The sequence below is a fragment of the Lingula anatina genome, chromosome 1 (assembly GCF_051362555.1).
Source record: "Lingula anatina isolate TDL-2025a chromosome 1, LinAna3.0, whole genome shotgun sequence".
NCBI classification, from domain to species: Eukaryota; Metazoa; Brachiopoda; class Lingulata; order Lingulida; family Lingulidae; genus Lingula; species Lingula anatina.
In genome coordinates this window covers 54,051,383-54,068,047 of record NC_141767.1, presented here as the reverse complement: position 1 = coordinate 54,068,047, position 16,665 = coordinate 54,051,383, and the positions used below count along the sequence as shown (strand labels likewise).

The window sequence follows — 16,665 nt, the reverse complement described above, 5'->3', positions numbered from 1 at the left end:
ATTTGAAGAGCTAACAAGTGTGTAAACTTGTCAAACAAATAACTACAGTTAACCACATGTAACGTCCGTACATTTAGTCAAGATAAACCAAGCGGTAAACCAAGGTCACGATCGCAGCAGGCAAGCACTTAATATTTTTACGACTTGCGCCGTCATAAAAACATTACATACATGTACTTTGAACTGCGTATCTAAGTTACACTTAATAGTAAAATGGAACTATTGTTCAACGTTGTGGCATTTGTATTTGCAACTCTTAAAATTTGTCCTGGTAAGTCGATTCAGTTTACTGGATAATTATAACGTTAACTGTTAACTTTCTAGTCCAGGTTACTAACATGTAGTAAAAGTACTGAACGTTCAAGTCTTGCCAGTCTAGAACAAAATGAAATTTTTGTAGTTATGTATCAGTAGGACACATACTGTCACGGCGTAGGGTTTTTACGTCGTTTTTTCACGCGCCATTACGTTACGTCGCGTTCGTTTTGTGAAACACTGGAAATTTGACCGAAAAATGCCAATATTATCTGCAGAAGTAAATATCTAATACTTCCAATCAGATGTTATATTAATTGGGTATTTAAGCTTCATACCCATGTAATATTTTATTTTGAAATGTTTGATTTGACCGAGTTTATGTTCGCCAAACTCACACGTCGCGGTGACATTTTTCCTTGGCAACATCGTAACTTTCCTTATAATTTGCAAACTAGAGAGTGTGCGGGAAATTCCAGAGCCTGTATAATGTGTTTAAAAGCCATAATTATGTGGCTAAATTTTTATTCAAATCTATCCTTGTAAACAAATGCCTCAGCTGTTTTCGTAGGAAGATAGTGTAAAATTCAGGATTTGACGTCATGCATCGGCCAAGACGAGCCCAACTGAATGTTTGTTTACATTTTCACCTATTTGCACTTTGGCGAATACTTGTGTTAAATATGGTCGGTAATTCTATTTTTATGTTGATATATGTTACTGTCTGTATAAGGTTTAGTCCCAATTCCATTTTACGATGTTACGACTGATATTTGTACAAAAACAATATCTAAGGAGCTGGTCAAAATTTTCACTGGTAAATGTGCAAGCTTAAATTGGCTAATATATGTATTTCTAAATGTTGTCTGTGTTTTATGTGACATTGATAAGATAAGTGGATTGTTTTCTTCATTTTAATTGGCAGATAAGTATTTTTAATAAGCATATATTTCTTTAAAATCCTTTATTCAACATATACAACATACTGAAACATGTTTAACAATTTTATCTGGCAAGTTATAATAGTAGAAAAAAAATAATAAATTAACATGATGATAGTAATAAATCCACCTTAAAAACCAAGGCATCATGCTGTTACAATCTACACCATGTGTTGGATTGTCTGTGATATTATAAATGCAATTTTTGATTGTTTTATGTTAAAGAACTTCTCTGTAGGCATTTGGCAATTAAAATATTTGAAGACATTGTATATAACCAGGGCACTTAATTTGCATTTATTATCAAGTACAACCGGCTGTTTAAAAACACATGGACTTTCTTGTTACAGCGAATACTAGTTTTACTATATGACAGAAAATGAAAAGAAAAATGTCACAAAGCATATTTAAGCTTTGTGATCATGTCTCATAATGTTTATAATTATTATTTAAAGATAATGTCATTTTCAACATTAATCACAAAATTATAATTTTGCATGTTTTTTTTACAAAATCATGAATTCTTAGAGAGGGCATGATTAATGTATACTAAACTGCAAAATGTCTGTTTCCCTTGTTTTCTTTTTCTTTTTCATTTTCCATTCCTTTGCTGTCTTTCTTTTTGAATATTATAAGCCAACAATTAAGTGGTAAACCATGGGCTATTGGTTTTCTGCAATTATCAACTTTTATTGAAAAATTACTTTCAAGTCTATGCCTTTAGTTGCTTTAGATCTGTCCAAACACTCAGTAAATATATCTTGCATATCTCTATCAATAGAGGTATAGAAATAAATACATAAACAAAGGTTGCGTTATTGATATCATCATGATCACTTTCACATTATGTAGCACCCACTTTTCCTGTTACTTGCATGAAACTCTTCATTTTCACCTGCAATGAAAAAATACCACTACAACATAAATTATTAGAGACCATGGTTAAAGATAAACATTTTCATTTACATAAATTGAGAACATGTATCAAAACTTACTACAGAAGACCACAACCGATCCACACATAGGTAATGGTACCGGGGGGACATAAGGCACCGTTACAAAGTTTACTATGAATTACATAATAATGCTTTCCTGGGAACTAATATGATGATGCTCAAAAATTTTCTACTGTAGATTTGTATTGTGGAATGTACTTTGAGATATAGCTGTATAACAATTAGAAGTGTATAATTGAAGATTAAATATGTACCTCGTATACTTATCAAATGAATCTTGGCAGGTGCTCGCGCTGGTAAACTGCTTTCGTATCATTATTCAGACTTGCCAAAAATTAAGTAAATCTGTTGACTAAAGTGATGTAAATGAGTCGGGGTAGGTCACACAGTGCAGAATGAACAACACCCCCTATTAACAAAACTACATGTATGATACATTGTATACTATAACTTACAACTTGGACATATCCAAATGTACTATATACCGAACATGATCTTGAAGTTGGGGGGAAGGCATACACTTTTTTCGTATAAAGTATAACTTCTGAATTCTGTTGAAAATCTATACCTACCTCATTATAATCTTCATATATAGTTTACATGTGTGGGTCACAAAATTCCGCAAGTTTTGGTGCAATTCGAAACTGGCCGCACAATTCACTCCACCTGTCCACCCTCGTGATAAAATTGCGGGATTTCCAATGAAAATAGGTCAGACAAACTCCCGCAAAACGAGAGGCAAAATTGGTTCTTCGGCATTAATTTTAAGTTGTATTTTTATTATTTAATGCAATCATTGCCCTAATAAACTGAAAACCTTATTTGTGATGACACTGGACTTAAGAAATGCATAATTTGAAGGCCCAATCAGCCTGTCACATGACTTCTGTCACATGATATTTACTAATCAAACCAGTTCAAGGTCAGTAGTCTGCTGCTTAGGACAAAAGTGTGGATCATAGCACCTTATGTGAAATTTGAGGTTAGTTTGAAACTTTTTAGAGTGAATAAAGGTGTTTATTTGCTTGAATGACGGCAAAAATGGGTATTTTATTCGATGGTTTTGCGCGGGAGTAAATTTCCGCTGATTTTGACAACATCCCAGATTTTCGGTTGAGACTGACAAACCAAAGAGTGTGCGGGATTTTCCTTTAAAAATTGAAAACCTTTATACTTTAGCAATCTTTTTTCGCAATTTAAGCGAATTTTATATTTGTAAACAAATTTATCGCATTATAGTCCCTTCCTAGACATTTGCGTTTTTGGTTCTGTAAAAAATTCCGTCCTCTGTATTCAGGACGCGGTGGAAAGAATTCTTTACGGTTTATTGGTAAAACTATGCTATTTTTCGACAGAAGAACAAATGCTTATTCACCTTTTAAAATATAAAAGTTCAAGCCACTGTAGATTTTTTGCAATATAGATTTACGTGTAACGTACACATTTTCAACGAGTCGCCGTTCTCGGGCTATTTTGTTACGCGGACGTAGCAAAACAACAATCATGACGTGCCGAAGTGCACCGCTTTTCGACAGTATGTGTCCTACTGTATGTACGTATGGAGTGGAAAATTTCCTAAAATTAAATGCCGAATGGCAAAACACAGAGTCGTTTACCCGGATGTCTACTAGTAACCCATAGTACATGTACAGATGTACAGGTACCTTTAATTATTTATGTCATTCTCTGCATTGCACGTACTGGTACATGTCCTACATGTAGTAGTACACAATGCCAGGACAACATAATTATGTACAGACAGCGTTGTATGAACAAGGATTGCTTTTACTGATGTTTACTGTCATAAGCAAGGTACAATCATACATATGTAGATCAAGATGGGTGTAGCTGAATTGCGCAATGCAGCACAACACACTTGAAAAAACAAGTCAAGTTGCAATTACACAAAAGAAACGGACATTCCCAACAAAATAGGGTGATATAAAAGCAAACTTTATTACTTGGTAATTAATATTGTTAATATAACTTAACAAATCTGCAAGACTTTAATATAGTCGTGTCAGCAGCCATGTTGGTGAATGGTTCTTCTTGGACATATTACCAGCCTAGAAGAGCCACTTGCCAACATGGTAGCCGACCCTTCAATGAAAATATTGTGCATGGGTCATTCAACAGAAATGCGGAAACTGTCAGTCCGATCGGTCATGACCGGCAAAATTTGTCTGGACCGATAAAAAATTGGACTTGGCTATTCCAAAGGACCGACAAGAGTTTTAAAAGTCGCAATTTTGAATTTACAGTCATCATTTGACATACATGTACTTCCAAATGTCCGGCCATTCTGAAAAGTTTTCAGCATGTCTGTTCCATGTCAGCTCATCCAGTAGTGGTACCTTCTGTCACGGACTTGCTGATTTTCACATGTTTTGTAGATATTATACCCAGCTAGAACGGGAGCCCCAGCTGCCCACGAGAGCCCAGGCTGCCAGAGAGACTGCACACTGGAGCCCCAGACTGCAAAAGAGCAGTCTCCCTGGCAGTCTCTCTGTGCCTCATTTAAATCTACCACAGTAGGCCACAGTTAAGAAAAAGCACTAGAACAAAAGTTCTGAGTACTAGTATCCCATTGCTTTGTAACTTTCAGGACTTTATATTTTAACATTTTAGGAGTCCAACTATCACATTGAAAATGGTTTGGCAGATTCAGAAGGCACTTAATTTTTACTTTGAAAAATCCTAGTCATTTTACCAAAATGACGGACACCCCACCCTTTTAATCTAATTTTTCTCAGTGTCTGAAGTGGACAGGTATTTTTGCTTTATGTCATTTAAAAGAGGAGGCTTTGAACTCTAAGTTAACGTGTTAAATCAATTTTAAAATATATTATGGAGACAAAAGTAATATTGCATTATAAAAACTGTGTGATATGGGCTATTTCATGATCACTGATACAGAACAAACTACTTTCAAACACCCAAATTTATAAAACACAAGCCAAAAAACTTTCATACTATTAGCTTTTGCCCCCCCTCCCTATTCATGTGTTGCTGATGACGGGTGATGTTGATTGCCTCATATCTTATTTATCTTTCAGAATAAAGATCATGTGATGTTGTAATACTATATATTATATTTTGATGTGAATGAAACTGTTTTATACAGTTACTGATGTGATAAGCAGTACACGCCTGACTGTCAGTCATTAACTTGTGAGTCATTTGGCCATTTCTGGTTTATCTAAATGTGTCACTCTCTTTTATAGATTTTTCTGCAGTGTTTGGTTACCATAAAGTTAATGCTTAACTACCCTCTACCAGGGCGAGTGATAGATTTTTTAACTCAGTTGAGCTTTAAATGACCATCTATCTAGCTAGAGACATATCTGTGAATATCTGTAAAAAATCTATCACTCGCCCTGGTAGAGGGTAATGCTTAACATACTTTTGCCAGATGCAAACATAAGGCCAACAATCCTAACTGTAAAACTGTTACCTATTTGTTAGATCTATTTATTAATTTATTTGGGTTTTAAAAACTAATTTTGCAAGTTGTTTGCTCTCTGAGCAATTTCATATTTTATGTTTGTTTTAACAACATTTAGAATATATGTGATACATAATTTCTAGAATTTTGGTCTTCTCCAGTATTTTAAATGATATCTGTATGTGTTTAACGATCTCATAAAGAAGTCAGAAAAATAACTTATTCAAGCAAAAGTTGCTAATAGTTGCAGGCTTTTCTAATTGTGTGCTAAGATTTGGAAAAGGTGCATCTTTCTGTCTAAGGCCTTTGCATAATACTGAACTTGTGTGATCTTAGCAATATATATTGTTAAAGTAAAGTTAATTACATATACTAGTACTTCGAATAAGAAGTACAGAAATACTGAATATTAGATATAGGGGAAGCAAGAAAACTGCACATTCTGTCAATTCTGAGCTCGTCCAAAAGCAGTTTTCAATTAGCCTGTGTTTACATGCATTTTTTTCATTATGTATTGTATTTTCTCATAAACCTTGCCAGTCCAGAGGACCTGTGATATCAAAAATCCTGCAGGTCCTCTGGCATACCAAGTGGTCAGGCAGTTTCTCCAAGTCTGGAATATTGTGATGTTTCAAATTATTTTCTTTCCCTCATTGAGGACATAATGCAGTTGGTTTGCCAAAACATAAAATGACACATTCATGATTTGTTTACACTCTGAATTGGACATTGCAAACCAATATGCTAGTGCCTTTGATATAGGGTCAGGTTTTAGATACATCAAAATATTTGATAAAAACTGATCAATCTACCTATGTTTTTATTATAATTATTCATTTCAGGTGTACATGGGGAAAGCTGTCCTTCCAGATATAATGAATTTTTTGGTCAGACAGATAGTGGGTTTGATTGCCCCAAGTTTCCGTGGAAAGGAGATTATTGCTGTGGTGATGCTGATTCATTTTACTACTGTTGTGAATTTGGATCTAAATATGGGTGAGAATCAGGATATTATAAGGTTCTGGATAAGAAGCAATGATTTCAGCATTAGTGATGATGATTCCAGAAAAGAATTCTGACCTTGGTGATCTTGCTACAATGTAGCTTATGTGGTTAAAGAATGTTTCTCTCTTTCCCTCTCTCTCTCTCTCTCTCTCACACACACACACACACACACACACACACACACAGGAGCCTTCAGTATTATAGACAATTTTCTTGATTATCAACTTCTTTTTTCTTGCATGTTTTTTTTTTTTTTTTTTTTTTTTTTTTTTTTTTTTTTTTTTTTTTTTAGGCCATCTTTGGCCAATGCATAGACAGATGGATGTTGGGTGGAGTATATCATTTCCAATGTCTTTATGAAAATTATTACATTCTTTATGATAAAACATATTTACGAGGGACACCACACTGCCTGTGAATGTTTATAATAATAATATTATCATATATCTTTGTGATTGATTTGTGTCTGCTAACCAGAGGAATGCAGGCAATCCCACCTTAACTTAATATCTGTTGGCAGATTTATAATACACTGTGCTTGGTGTTTGCTTATTAGTTTACCAATAATTTTTTATGAAATTGGTTAGCAAAACAATACAGTGTATCTACTGAAAGTTATTTATTGCATTTCCCTCATTTAATATCAAAACATATTTTGTTTTTCAGGGGAATGATAGCTGGCATTGTAGTAGGAATGGTTATTCTAGTGATAATTATTCTGATTGTTACATGCATCTGCAAGAGAAGGTTGGGCACTAGTCAAGCAGCAAGAGCCACATATACAACTAGTGGAGTAACCACAACAACTTATGCAGGTGTTAACATCAATCCATATGATTTATAACTTATTATGTAAAGATATTTAAGTATACATTTATATGATCTAAAAACCTTTTCTGTAAAATGTCCATTTGTAGACTTTTTGGAAGAAATTGTGGCCATATAAGATATCAGTGGATTAAAATCAATCTGTTTCTGTATTTAATGAAAAAAGCATTAACTAAGATGGTTTTTAGTAAAAATTGGTACTTGAAAAGGGTGTTTTAGCATTTTCTTATTAATACATAAGACCCCATTTCCATAGATTTTAGATCAATCTATCCCTGTGGGGAGTCTCACTAGATTACTGTCAGCTTAGCCAGCTTAAGCATCTGTCCCGCCTGCTAAAAGCTGTAAGGGGGTAATTAACTATGGTGCGCGCTCAGCTGACCGCAATTTTAACGTAAACCCCCAGGGAGTTCGGTCGATCTAAATCTTAATCTCTGGATCGATCTAAATCTCTGGGAATGCACCCCAAGTCTTTCACATCAGCCTCCTTCCCAAGTAACATAATCTAGATAATTGTGCTTTCCTGAAAGGATATAGTGCATGGGATTGGCATTATCTCATAACATTAGACCTGTATTCTTTTTTAAATAATATAACCTGTACTTATTTCAAAAAGCACCTCGCACCCTTTTATTGTAATAGGAATACTTGCAGTAATAAATTTATGTAAAGGAGAATCTGGGACTAGTGTTCTAGGGAGAATATAGATTATTTGCTATCATTTAAGTGACTTACTGGTATCTGTTTGTTTGTTTTGTACATGTAGCAGGTCCTGGAGCAGGCACTGTAGCAGGTCCTGGAGCAGGCACGACATATGGACCATCATTTCAAACTGGAACAACATACCAGACTGGAACAACATATGAATTACAGACAGCTGGTGGTTTTAACCAGGCAAATACGACAGCAGGCATGATGCCTCAACCAGGCTATAGGACACAGGGTCAGCCATACCCCCCTCCAAGTCCTGGTGTCACCCCATCAGCACCACCTGCTGGTAAGTAAGGGTACAGAAGTTGGTTTCATGCTGTGTTGAAGCTGCTTTGACAGTTAATGATCATGAGTTCTCATATTGGTTACTTCATTTTAAGGATTTTATTATTATTAGAAAATTTACCTTTTAAGCTTTATTTCAAACAAAAAGTGTCACTTAATGCTCAGCAAACTTCAGTTATACGTGGAATTTATTCAGTTTTTAATATTTGAAAAATATTTTGTTTACATAATCGGAAAGAAGAGAGCACATAGTCAAGTTTTTAATTTTTACATTCCAACTTTTAAGTATGTCAAAACATTGTGTAAAGTACTCGTAGAAATGTGCTAGGAATTTGGTATTGATTGTTTGCTTTTGAGCAATTCCACTTCTTTAGCAGTTGAACGGTACACTGTACTTTTTATCTCCTGCTTCCAGAGTCATCCTTTCCTTCACAACCTTATGCTCCACCACCATCATATGCAAGTGTTGTTGACAAGTCTTGATGAGCAGGGGAGACATAATAGATGTAGTCACCTTTGGAGGAAGAGAATGAAAGTGGAACGTTCACAAAAATGTATATTGTCATTCATTTGCTGTCAGTACATAACCTTGTTAGACATGAATTTGTAGTTCTTTTGTTTTTTTTTTTCTAATACTATTTTATATATTATGTAATTTTACCAATATTATGTAATACAGTTTATTCTGCTCGGTTGCAATATAATGGAATTAATACATATTTTATGAATTTTTGCTACATGTATTTAATATCAAACTTCTGATGTACAGGTGCATTATTTTTTTTTTAAACCACAAAGCTACCAGGTAGTTGTATAGTTTACATTTATTCTACCTCTTCAGAGTATTTTTATTGACTGCTAATGGAGGCAGATAATCTGAAACATTTGTTTAAAAAAAAAAGAAAAAGAAAAGAATAAGTTCATCAGTTTGTATGGAACTTAATAAAGTTGCTTGGTGCAATTTATAAGTTTCTCAAATACAGTGTGTATATCTTGTAGTATTTTGATAACAGTGAAGGGTAGTACTTGTAAACAATTAGCTCTGTTCAACATTTATCTACCTGTACATCCCATGATTCAATGACTTTATTTCCTGATGATGACTTATCGACTATGTATGGGTATGAAAACTTGAAGTACTACATTAAAAGTGTAGGTTTTGCCCCTTTTCACATTGGATGTTCCACTTAAATAATGCAGTCTGAACTCGAAATTGACTACTTAAAGGGATAACAATTAACTGTTCTTAAGATAGCCATATTTCACAATAAATACATTCTAAACAACTCTAAGAAATATTATAAATTCTATTTTAACACCAAAACGGCAGTTAACACAATTATTCTGGAATTTGTGCTTGCCATCACATATAAAATGTGTCAGGAAAGCATGATGTGCTTGAGACAAAGTTGTAAAGTAGTCAGACAGGTTTGGGTTGAGATAAAGCTACCAAAAAACAAAACAAGTTGGTTCATCATTAATTAAGACAAACTTCTACCTAGTAGTAAACTGCTGCTCTCCCAATAATGTTTGTTTAAATACACAGGAACACAGGCGAACAACCAAGGGAAATCATAGTAATTACTGGGTACAATCTCATGAAATTGAGCAGGTGATTTTTGCTTATTTCAACATTTGTGGAAAGGTTTCAGAAATTGTAAGAAATTCATTGCATGGACTATATTGTGAGAATAATTTGCTCTAAAGTCCAAGTTGAAATTAAGGTGAAAGTAAATATTGAATGTGATGTGTAATACTACATGGTTTAAAAATACTGTAGAAATGTATAAAGCTCAATAATTGTAAAGAAAATGCATGATTTACTGAGTACATGGAGAAAAACACACATACATACACTTGCTCATTTCAGCATACGAGTACACAGGGATATGTTGTTTATTAAAGGCATACACTTCCTTTCATTAGATGTATTTTAAGTTGAAACATTTACTAACCTGAGTGGTGCATTGTACTCTGCATAGGTTGCCTTCTGCATTTGGGCAGGCTAATATAATAGCAAGTCACTTTTGCACTTAGGGGAAACTTGTATTATAGATACTGCTTACTAGTTTGGCTCTGTATAGAATACCCTTCTTGCAGTCTGATGGTTCAACATTATTTTCAGTCTTATACCCTAGTCCCACTAGAGGCAGAATGTGCTAGAATATCATCGGAATGGAAATTCTTTGTATATTCCTGGATATTTGAAGTGCATTCTAATAATTCTGAGTGCATTCCAAATATATGGGCCCATTCTTGTGTCTGGTCTGAATGTTTTGCTCATGCTCTAAACTTTCAAAATGCATTCCAAGTGGAGAAATATTGAATGGCATTTGAGGTGTGTTCTAACTGCACTATTAGTGCATTGTTAATATTTTTACAGCATTCCGACAGCATTCAAAACATTCTGATCACATTTGAGGGAGAACTGAAATGGCAAGACACTTCAAATCCTGCCAGAATGTTTTGCATGTGCCTCAAATAAGCCGGAATGCAATTTGAATGCTTCTTGATTGGTGCATAAATCATATTTCGTCCAGCAATGGAAAAACACTCGTACGACATTTGAAATACATGAATATTCTAAATATTCTGACTGCGTTCAGCCAGCATTTTCAATATTCCACGTTCCAAGTGCATTTGAGCTGATTTGAGTACTAAAACACCCGAAATGTGCACGAATCATTCAAGGCGGGGTTTGAAGCAGATTCTGAGTATTCTTACAGGAATTTAGGTCAGTTTGAAATTTCCTCCAGAATGTGGCTCGAATTTTGAAAATTCTTTATTCTGGCTCATTCTGCTTGATTATTGCGGATTTGGAATAAGTTTGACGGGGCTTTACGGTGCTATGTGGAGATGTGTGCATTGTACAGGGATCACTGTTGGATGCCTGAAATGGTAGACATTTTAAAAGTCTTGTTAAGAATATTGTAACCCTTTATTATTATTATCCAGATACAGTAAATGAGGTTTTCCCTGCATCTTATTATTCCATAATGCATCTATCTTTGTGCTGATTTAAAACAATAAAAAACCTCCAAAAATATAAAATATAGCATTTATGTATAATCATTGGCAACTCAATCAAAGCTTTAATTGTCATTTTAAAACCTTTCTATTTTATGGAGAGGTAGCAATTAGTATGGGGCATAACGTCATCCCTGAACAAGATTTTTATCATGAAAAATGGCAGAGTTGACCACAAATGTACGAGCCACAATCCAGTGCTGTCATTTTGGTTTAAGTGGTTTTATTATGGAGCTACCATGAGCCCCTAATTACAGTTAAGTCATTTATTGCCTGAAAGAAACACCCGCCCTTTACAAAACAACACCAAATTCTTACAACCAAAAGTGAAGACGGAACGTTTTAAAAATTCCTTTATTAATTATTGCCTTTTTAACTTGTAGTAATTATGGATGCCTTTTTAAATTTGTAGTATTTTAAGAATAATTTATTGTTTTATAATTTAAAGTCTTATTGTCAATTTTTCTTTTAAACATTCTTTGTACAACTTCAACCTTAGGGTTGCAATTTTATCTAATAAATTATTATTATTATTATTATTATTATTATTATTATTATTATTATTAAATCGGTGTTAAAACTGTGATTGTGGGTGCTCAGGTAAAAGAAATTTGAGAAAGTTTTTACCCCAATATCACAACTATGACATTACCCGTAAGATGACATATGTTAAAATATTAATCAATTTAGTCACTGAACACTGAAGATTTATTTATTACCCAGAAGAATGCATGTAAGGCAGTAAATAAGGAGTTTTGGGCGAAGGGTGACAACATCCTTAAAATGATTCAGACTATATTGAACCTTCAGACTAATGAACCTTGGGACCAATGAAGCTTTGGACTTATAAACCTTCCAACCAATGAATCTTCAATGTTCAGATTGTAGAAGCTTCAGACCAATGAACCCTTTTGAAACAGATGAAAATTCTATTAATTTTCAGACCAATTGATGAACCTTTGGACTATAGAGAGGCCTCGCCATTTGAATGCTAATTTTTATAGTATTAGTCATTTATGATTTGATGTTTTGGGCATATTAGCACACCAGTTGAACTCATAATACTCTGGCTATAAATATCAGATTATATTGTGGTATAATACAAATTTATAGATATATACTGTTTAACTCTGATTTATCCGGTTTATCCTTAAAATTGCTCTTGTTTAATTAGTTTTCTTAAACCTGTGCTGTCTAAGATGATCAGTGCCTGTGGCGTCCATGTCAGTTTTTTTAATGATGTTTCTCTTTCAATTCCAATCAATTTCTATAAACAAAAAGCTAACACAAATATGTTACTAACACTTTTTTCTAACCATTAAAATTCCATAGAAAACAACCACTCTAAGGGTATTACCCCAGTATATTGGTCTCCTAATGCATTTACGTAGGTTGTGTAGTTTGCAGAAAATTATTTTCATAAACTTTTTCCTTTAGCTTTGAATAAAAAAAAATTGAAATTTATTCTTGTTCTTCTGTCATGTTATTGTATAAAGTCCTTAGACAAGTAACTAAAAGGTCACAGTAGAGAATAGATAAATTGCACATTTTTTTGCTTATATAGCATATTAGTCATAGGTTAAGGTGCCTTAATTAATTACTTCTAGGTAGTTTCATATCAGGCCCGTAGCCAGCAATTTCAAAAGGGGGGTTCTTTTTCTGAAAAAGTGGACCTTTTTCCATAAAAACTTCATGTACCTAGATCAAATTTTACCCAGAGTAGACCTTTTCCCACCAAAAGGGGCGGTTCTTTCGAACCCCCCGAACCCCCCCTGGCTACGGGCCTGCATATTTACATTCATTTTCAAGTGCATTGAAACACTAACTGTAATATTAGTAAAAAGTTTATATTTACCATTGTGTGCCAATTGTAGGGTTCAAATGTTTTACATGAACTGCTGAAAAAATATAAAAGAAATAATGTATACCCAGTAACAAGAACACACAACAGCTGTGTATCAGATTCATGTTAGCATTTCCTTCTTGACTTCAAGGATACTCATATTGATACATTTGTTCTTAGGCACTTCGATTAGTTTTTTTCCTTTTCCATCTGTTAGAAGGATTAACCTTGACCTTAATTCTTTGTTCAAAGAAAGAAAAATGTACTTCTATGCATATTCCACTTGAATTTTATATATTTGCAGGTTTTAACAGCAAAGAATTGCAGTCAAAATGTTTCACTGAAATGATGTGAAAAGAGAAAATACGTTTCACAGTGGTGGATTCGGTTTCTGAAAAATGTATCACACCAATATTCCTTTCTAGAAATTAGAATTTTGACTAGCTGAATCTTAGTTCTAAACAGGACCAAATGGCATCGTTTGCCCTCCAAAACACCAAAAATTTTTGAGGCTCTTGAGCAGGCCCGAACCTCACGCCAAGGGGACGATGGTCTGCTTCTCATCCGAGGCTTGTCGTTTCGGTCCCCCCCTTCAAATAATCCTGGATCCGCCCCTGTTTCAACATGTTACTGCAAACAGATGCCCAAATTCATTATGATTCTTTACCAGGTTATTAAAATTTGTTTAATGATTTATGTGTAAAGTTAACCTTAGAACCTCTACATGTAAGTTTCGCTACTAAGGCATATTTGTTATTTTTTAAATAAACAAATGTGTTCTTATTATTACTTATGAAAGTGTTACTTTTTTTCTTTCCTCCACTGCACCTCTACTTTAAAATCACATTACGTGCGTACTGCTTCCTTTGCTTTGAATGATAACAATTACATTCAACAGAATAGATTAGTAAGTCTCTGTGCTTGACAGGTGGTTTCCATAAAAAGCCGGACTATTTAGAGACTATTTTTGTTTCACAAGTTAATGACCTTTGGGACCCTATGGGGATTTAACGACATTAGTTTTGATTATATAAACCAATTTTGATCGGATTTTTTCTTTATGGTGAACTAGTATGTCCCTGTAAGATCGTATTATGTCGTTATCAGGTTTATGCACCCAGTTTTTATGCCATCATGTAGCGGTTTTTACGACAATTCTTTTCTAGCTGACAGCCGTGCGGTAACAGCCGGGGAGCCACTGGCCCATATGACCGTTATTTTCCCAATTATTGGATAGTAGCCTCGTTTTCAAATAGGCCCGCTTCGCCTTGAGAAAATATGGCGGGAATCAGAGGCATAGAATAGGGTAAGATTAAAAGGTGATTATAGAATGACTGTAGAGGTGTATTTAAAAAGACTTGGCAGAACGATATATTATATGCTTAAGTTATATTGTATACACCAAAAGAATGTTGACATATGTATTTTACAGTTTTCACTGATTTAAATGCCAGCACCAAAATGGCGTCAGACAAAACTCCGACCAGGGGGTGGAAACGCGCTACTTATATGATTATGACGAGCCTAACCGTCAGCACCGGATATTAGTTAGTGACCTTGAGGGGCAATTAGGCTTGGTCTTTGCGGCACGCGCGAACAGTAGTCGATCTACCACACCTGGGTCTTTTGTTTTTGACAACTGTTCACTCGTCAAGGTGCTTGTTCAAGACTACAGACTGATATCTACTAGTACTACCAGTGGCTTCATTAGTAACGTTCCCACAATACATGGTTTTCTGTCTGTGCGTACATACCCTGGATTTGGTTAGCCTCACTGACGAGAACAATGGACGTTTCTTACCCCTCTCTAGGATTACCCCTGCTCCGACGTAAACACGCTTTTTTGAATAGAGACAAATGCAGCTGAACAAGTATTTTCTTTTTCTGTTCACATTTTTAGATAGCTAAATTATCATTTTTGCACATATGAAAATTTTGGAATCCGGAGAAACCTCTGTCTTATAGATTTTGAGCATTTCCAACAAGGTGTATATTGAGCGTAAAGATCATTGGGTCAATGGTAGCTAGCAGCTTCGTTGGTTTCGTCATTATTGAATGAATGTCATTGTAAGATATTTATGCCGTTTTTGTTAGACATGGGCTTAAAAAAGCAGAAAAAGGTGATTTTGAGTTGGCAGTGTGCAGATACTTGCTGTCACACGCTGACTGACGCGCGAGCGCACACGCGCGTCGCCATCTCATTCTTTCTCTGCCATACACAAGTACGCATATACTTGCACAAACATATGATTTTTAAGTTTGTGAACTATGAAAGAACAATAAATAAATGTTTCAATACTGATTGAATTTGAGTCTAGATTACCCTCAGTAATACTATTCAACTATAATTGCTACCTGTTTTGCTATTACAAAGGTTGTTTATATATTTTAATATATTATTATATATAACAATATGATAAATATATTTAAACATCTATTTTAGTTTATGTGAGTGTGTGTGATAAGAAAACCACTAGAAAACAACTTTTTATGTACCTTTTAAATACTAGTAAATGGGATAAATGGATTTATTCACATTTCTATATGTATATTTCATTAGGCTTGAACAACATGTCTTGGGCCAGGATGAATCCTTTTGCCATTCCTTGTTCTGCCATCCTCATGAGTCAATACAGATAGAAGCCGTCCCAGACATACCCATCATTTCTGATGCTGTGTGACATAGAGCACCACCTCAACTTATGACATACTTTAAAGGGATTACATATTTTTCTTGACTGTAGCTGTTGCTAATATTATCTGTATACTAGTAGATAATCAGTAAAATCAAGAATATGCATTCATGGTGTAATGTACATGTAGTTTGTCATTGGCAATTGGACAAAACTTAACTTAGAAATAAAACAATTGAGTAAAATCAAATGCAAAGATGGATTGGCATATGACTTGGTAGCAAAAAAAAAGCTAACTTTGTGAAAATTAATCAAATTATATCATATGTTAAAATTTAAGAATTGCCCTTTCAAAAGGAATCTGTCTGTTCATTGGCTTAACAATTATGAATTGCAATGTAAATTTGCACTGATTCATTATGAGTAGTGAAAATTATAATCATTACAATGCATGTAGTAAATTTAAAAACAATAAAAATTGATATTTTCTGTGGTTGTATTGCAGATGATATACAAGTAGCTTGAATGTTAAAATAATAAAAGCAAAAATAATTAATGAAATATAATACTGGTTCTTCATTTGTTGTTAAATTTTATGTATTGATGAAAAAATTGATATGGTGCATGCAAGTTGGTAATATAGTATTCTCTAATACAAAAAAACTAATAGCATTGAAAAAAGAACAACCAGTAAAATTTGAGTGATAGTCGGGCCATTCCAGCATATTCTGTTTTT

The 16,665-nt window shown here is 34.2% G+C and overlaps 1 protein-coding gene across 4 annotated transcripts; it reads left to right on the top strand.

Annotated features, from left to right (window-relative positions):
• Nucleotides 1-48: 48 nt before the first annotated feature.
• Nucleotides 49-16,508, top strand: LOC106166264 (uncharacterized). Of its 4 annotated transcripts, none has more exons than XM_087001042.1 (6): nucleotides 49-271; nucleotides 6,440-6,593; nucleotides 7,269-7,417; nucleotides 8,221-8,427; nucleotides 8,842-14,602; nucleotides 15,857-16,508. In XM_087001042.1, exons 1-5 carry the CDS (start codon nucleotides 214-216, stop codon nucleotides 8,907-8,909), a joined length of 636 nt encoding a protein of 211 aa, XP_086857168.1. In that variant the 5' UTR covers nucleotides 49-213; the 3' UTR covers nucleotides 8,910-14,602; nucleotides 15,857-16,508. The 4 variants fall into 4 exon arrangements, with proteins under 4 accessions (XP_086857168.1, XP_086857167.1, XP_086857165.1 ...); XM_087001041.1 differs by having other exon boundaries at nucleotides 8,200-8,427; XM_087001039.1 differs by having other exon boundaries at nucleotides 8,197-8,427.
• The last annotated feature ends 157 nt before the right edge of the window (nucleotides 16,509-16,665 follow it).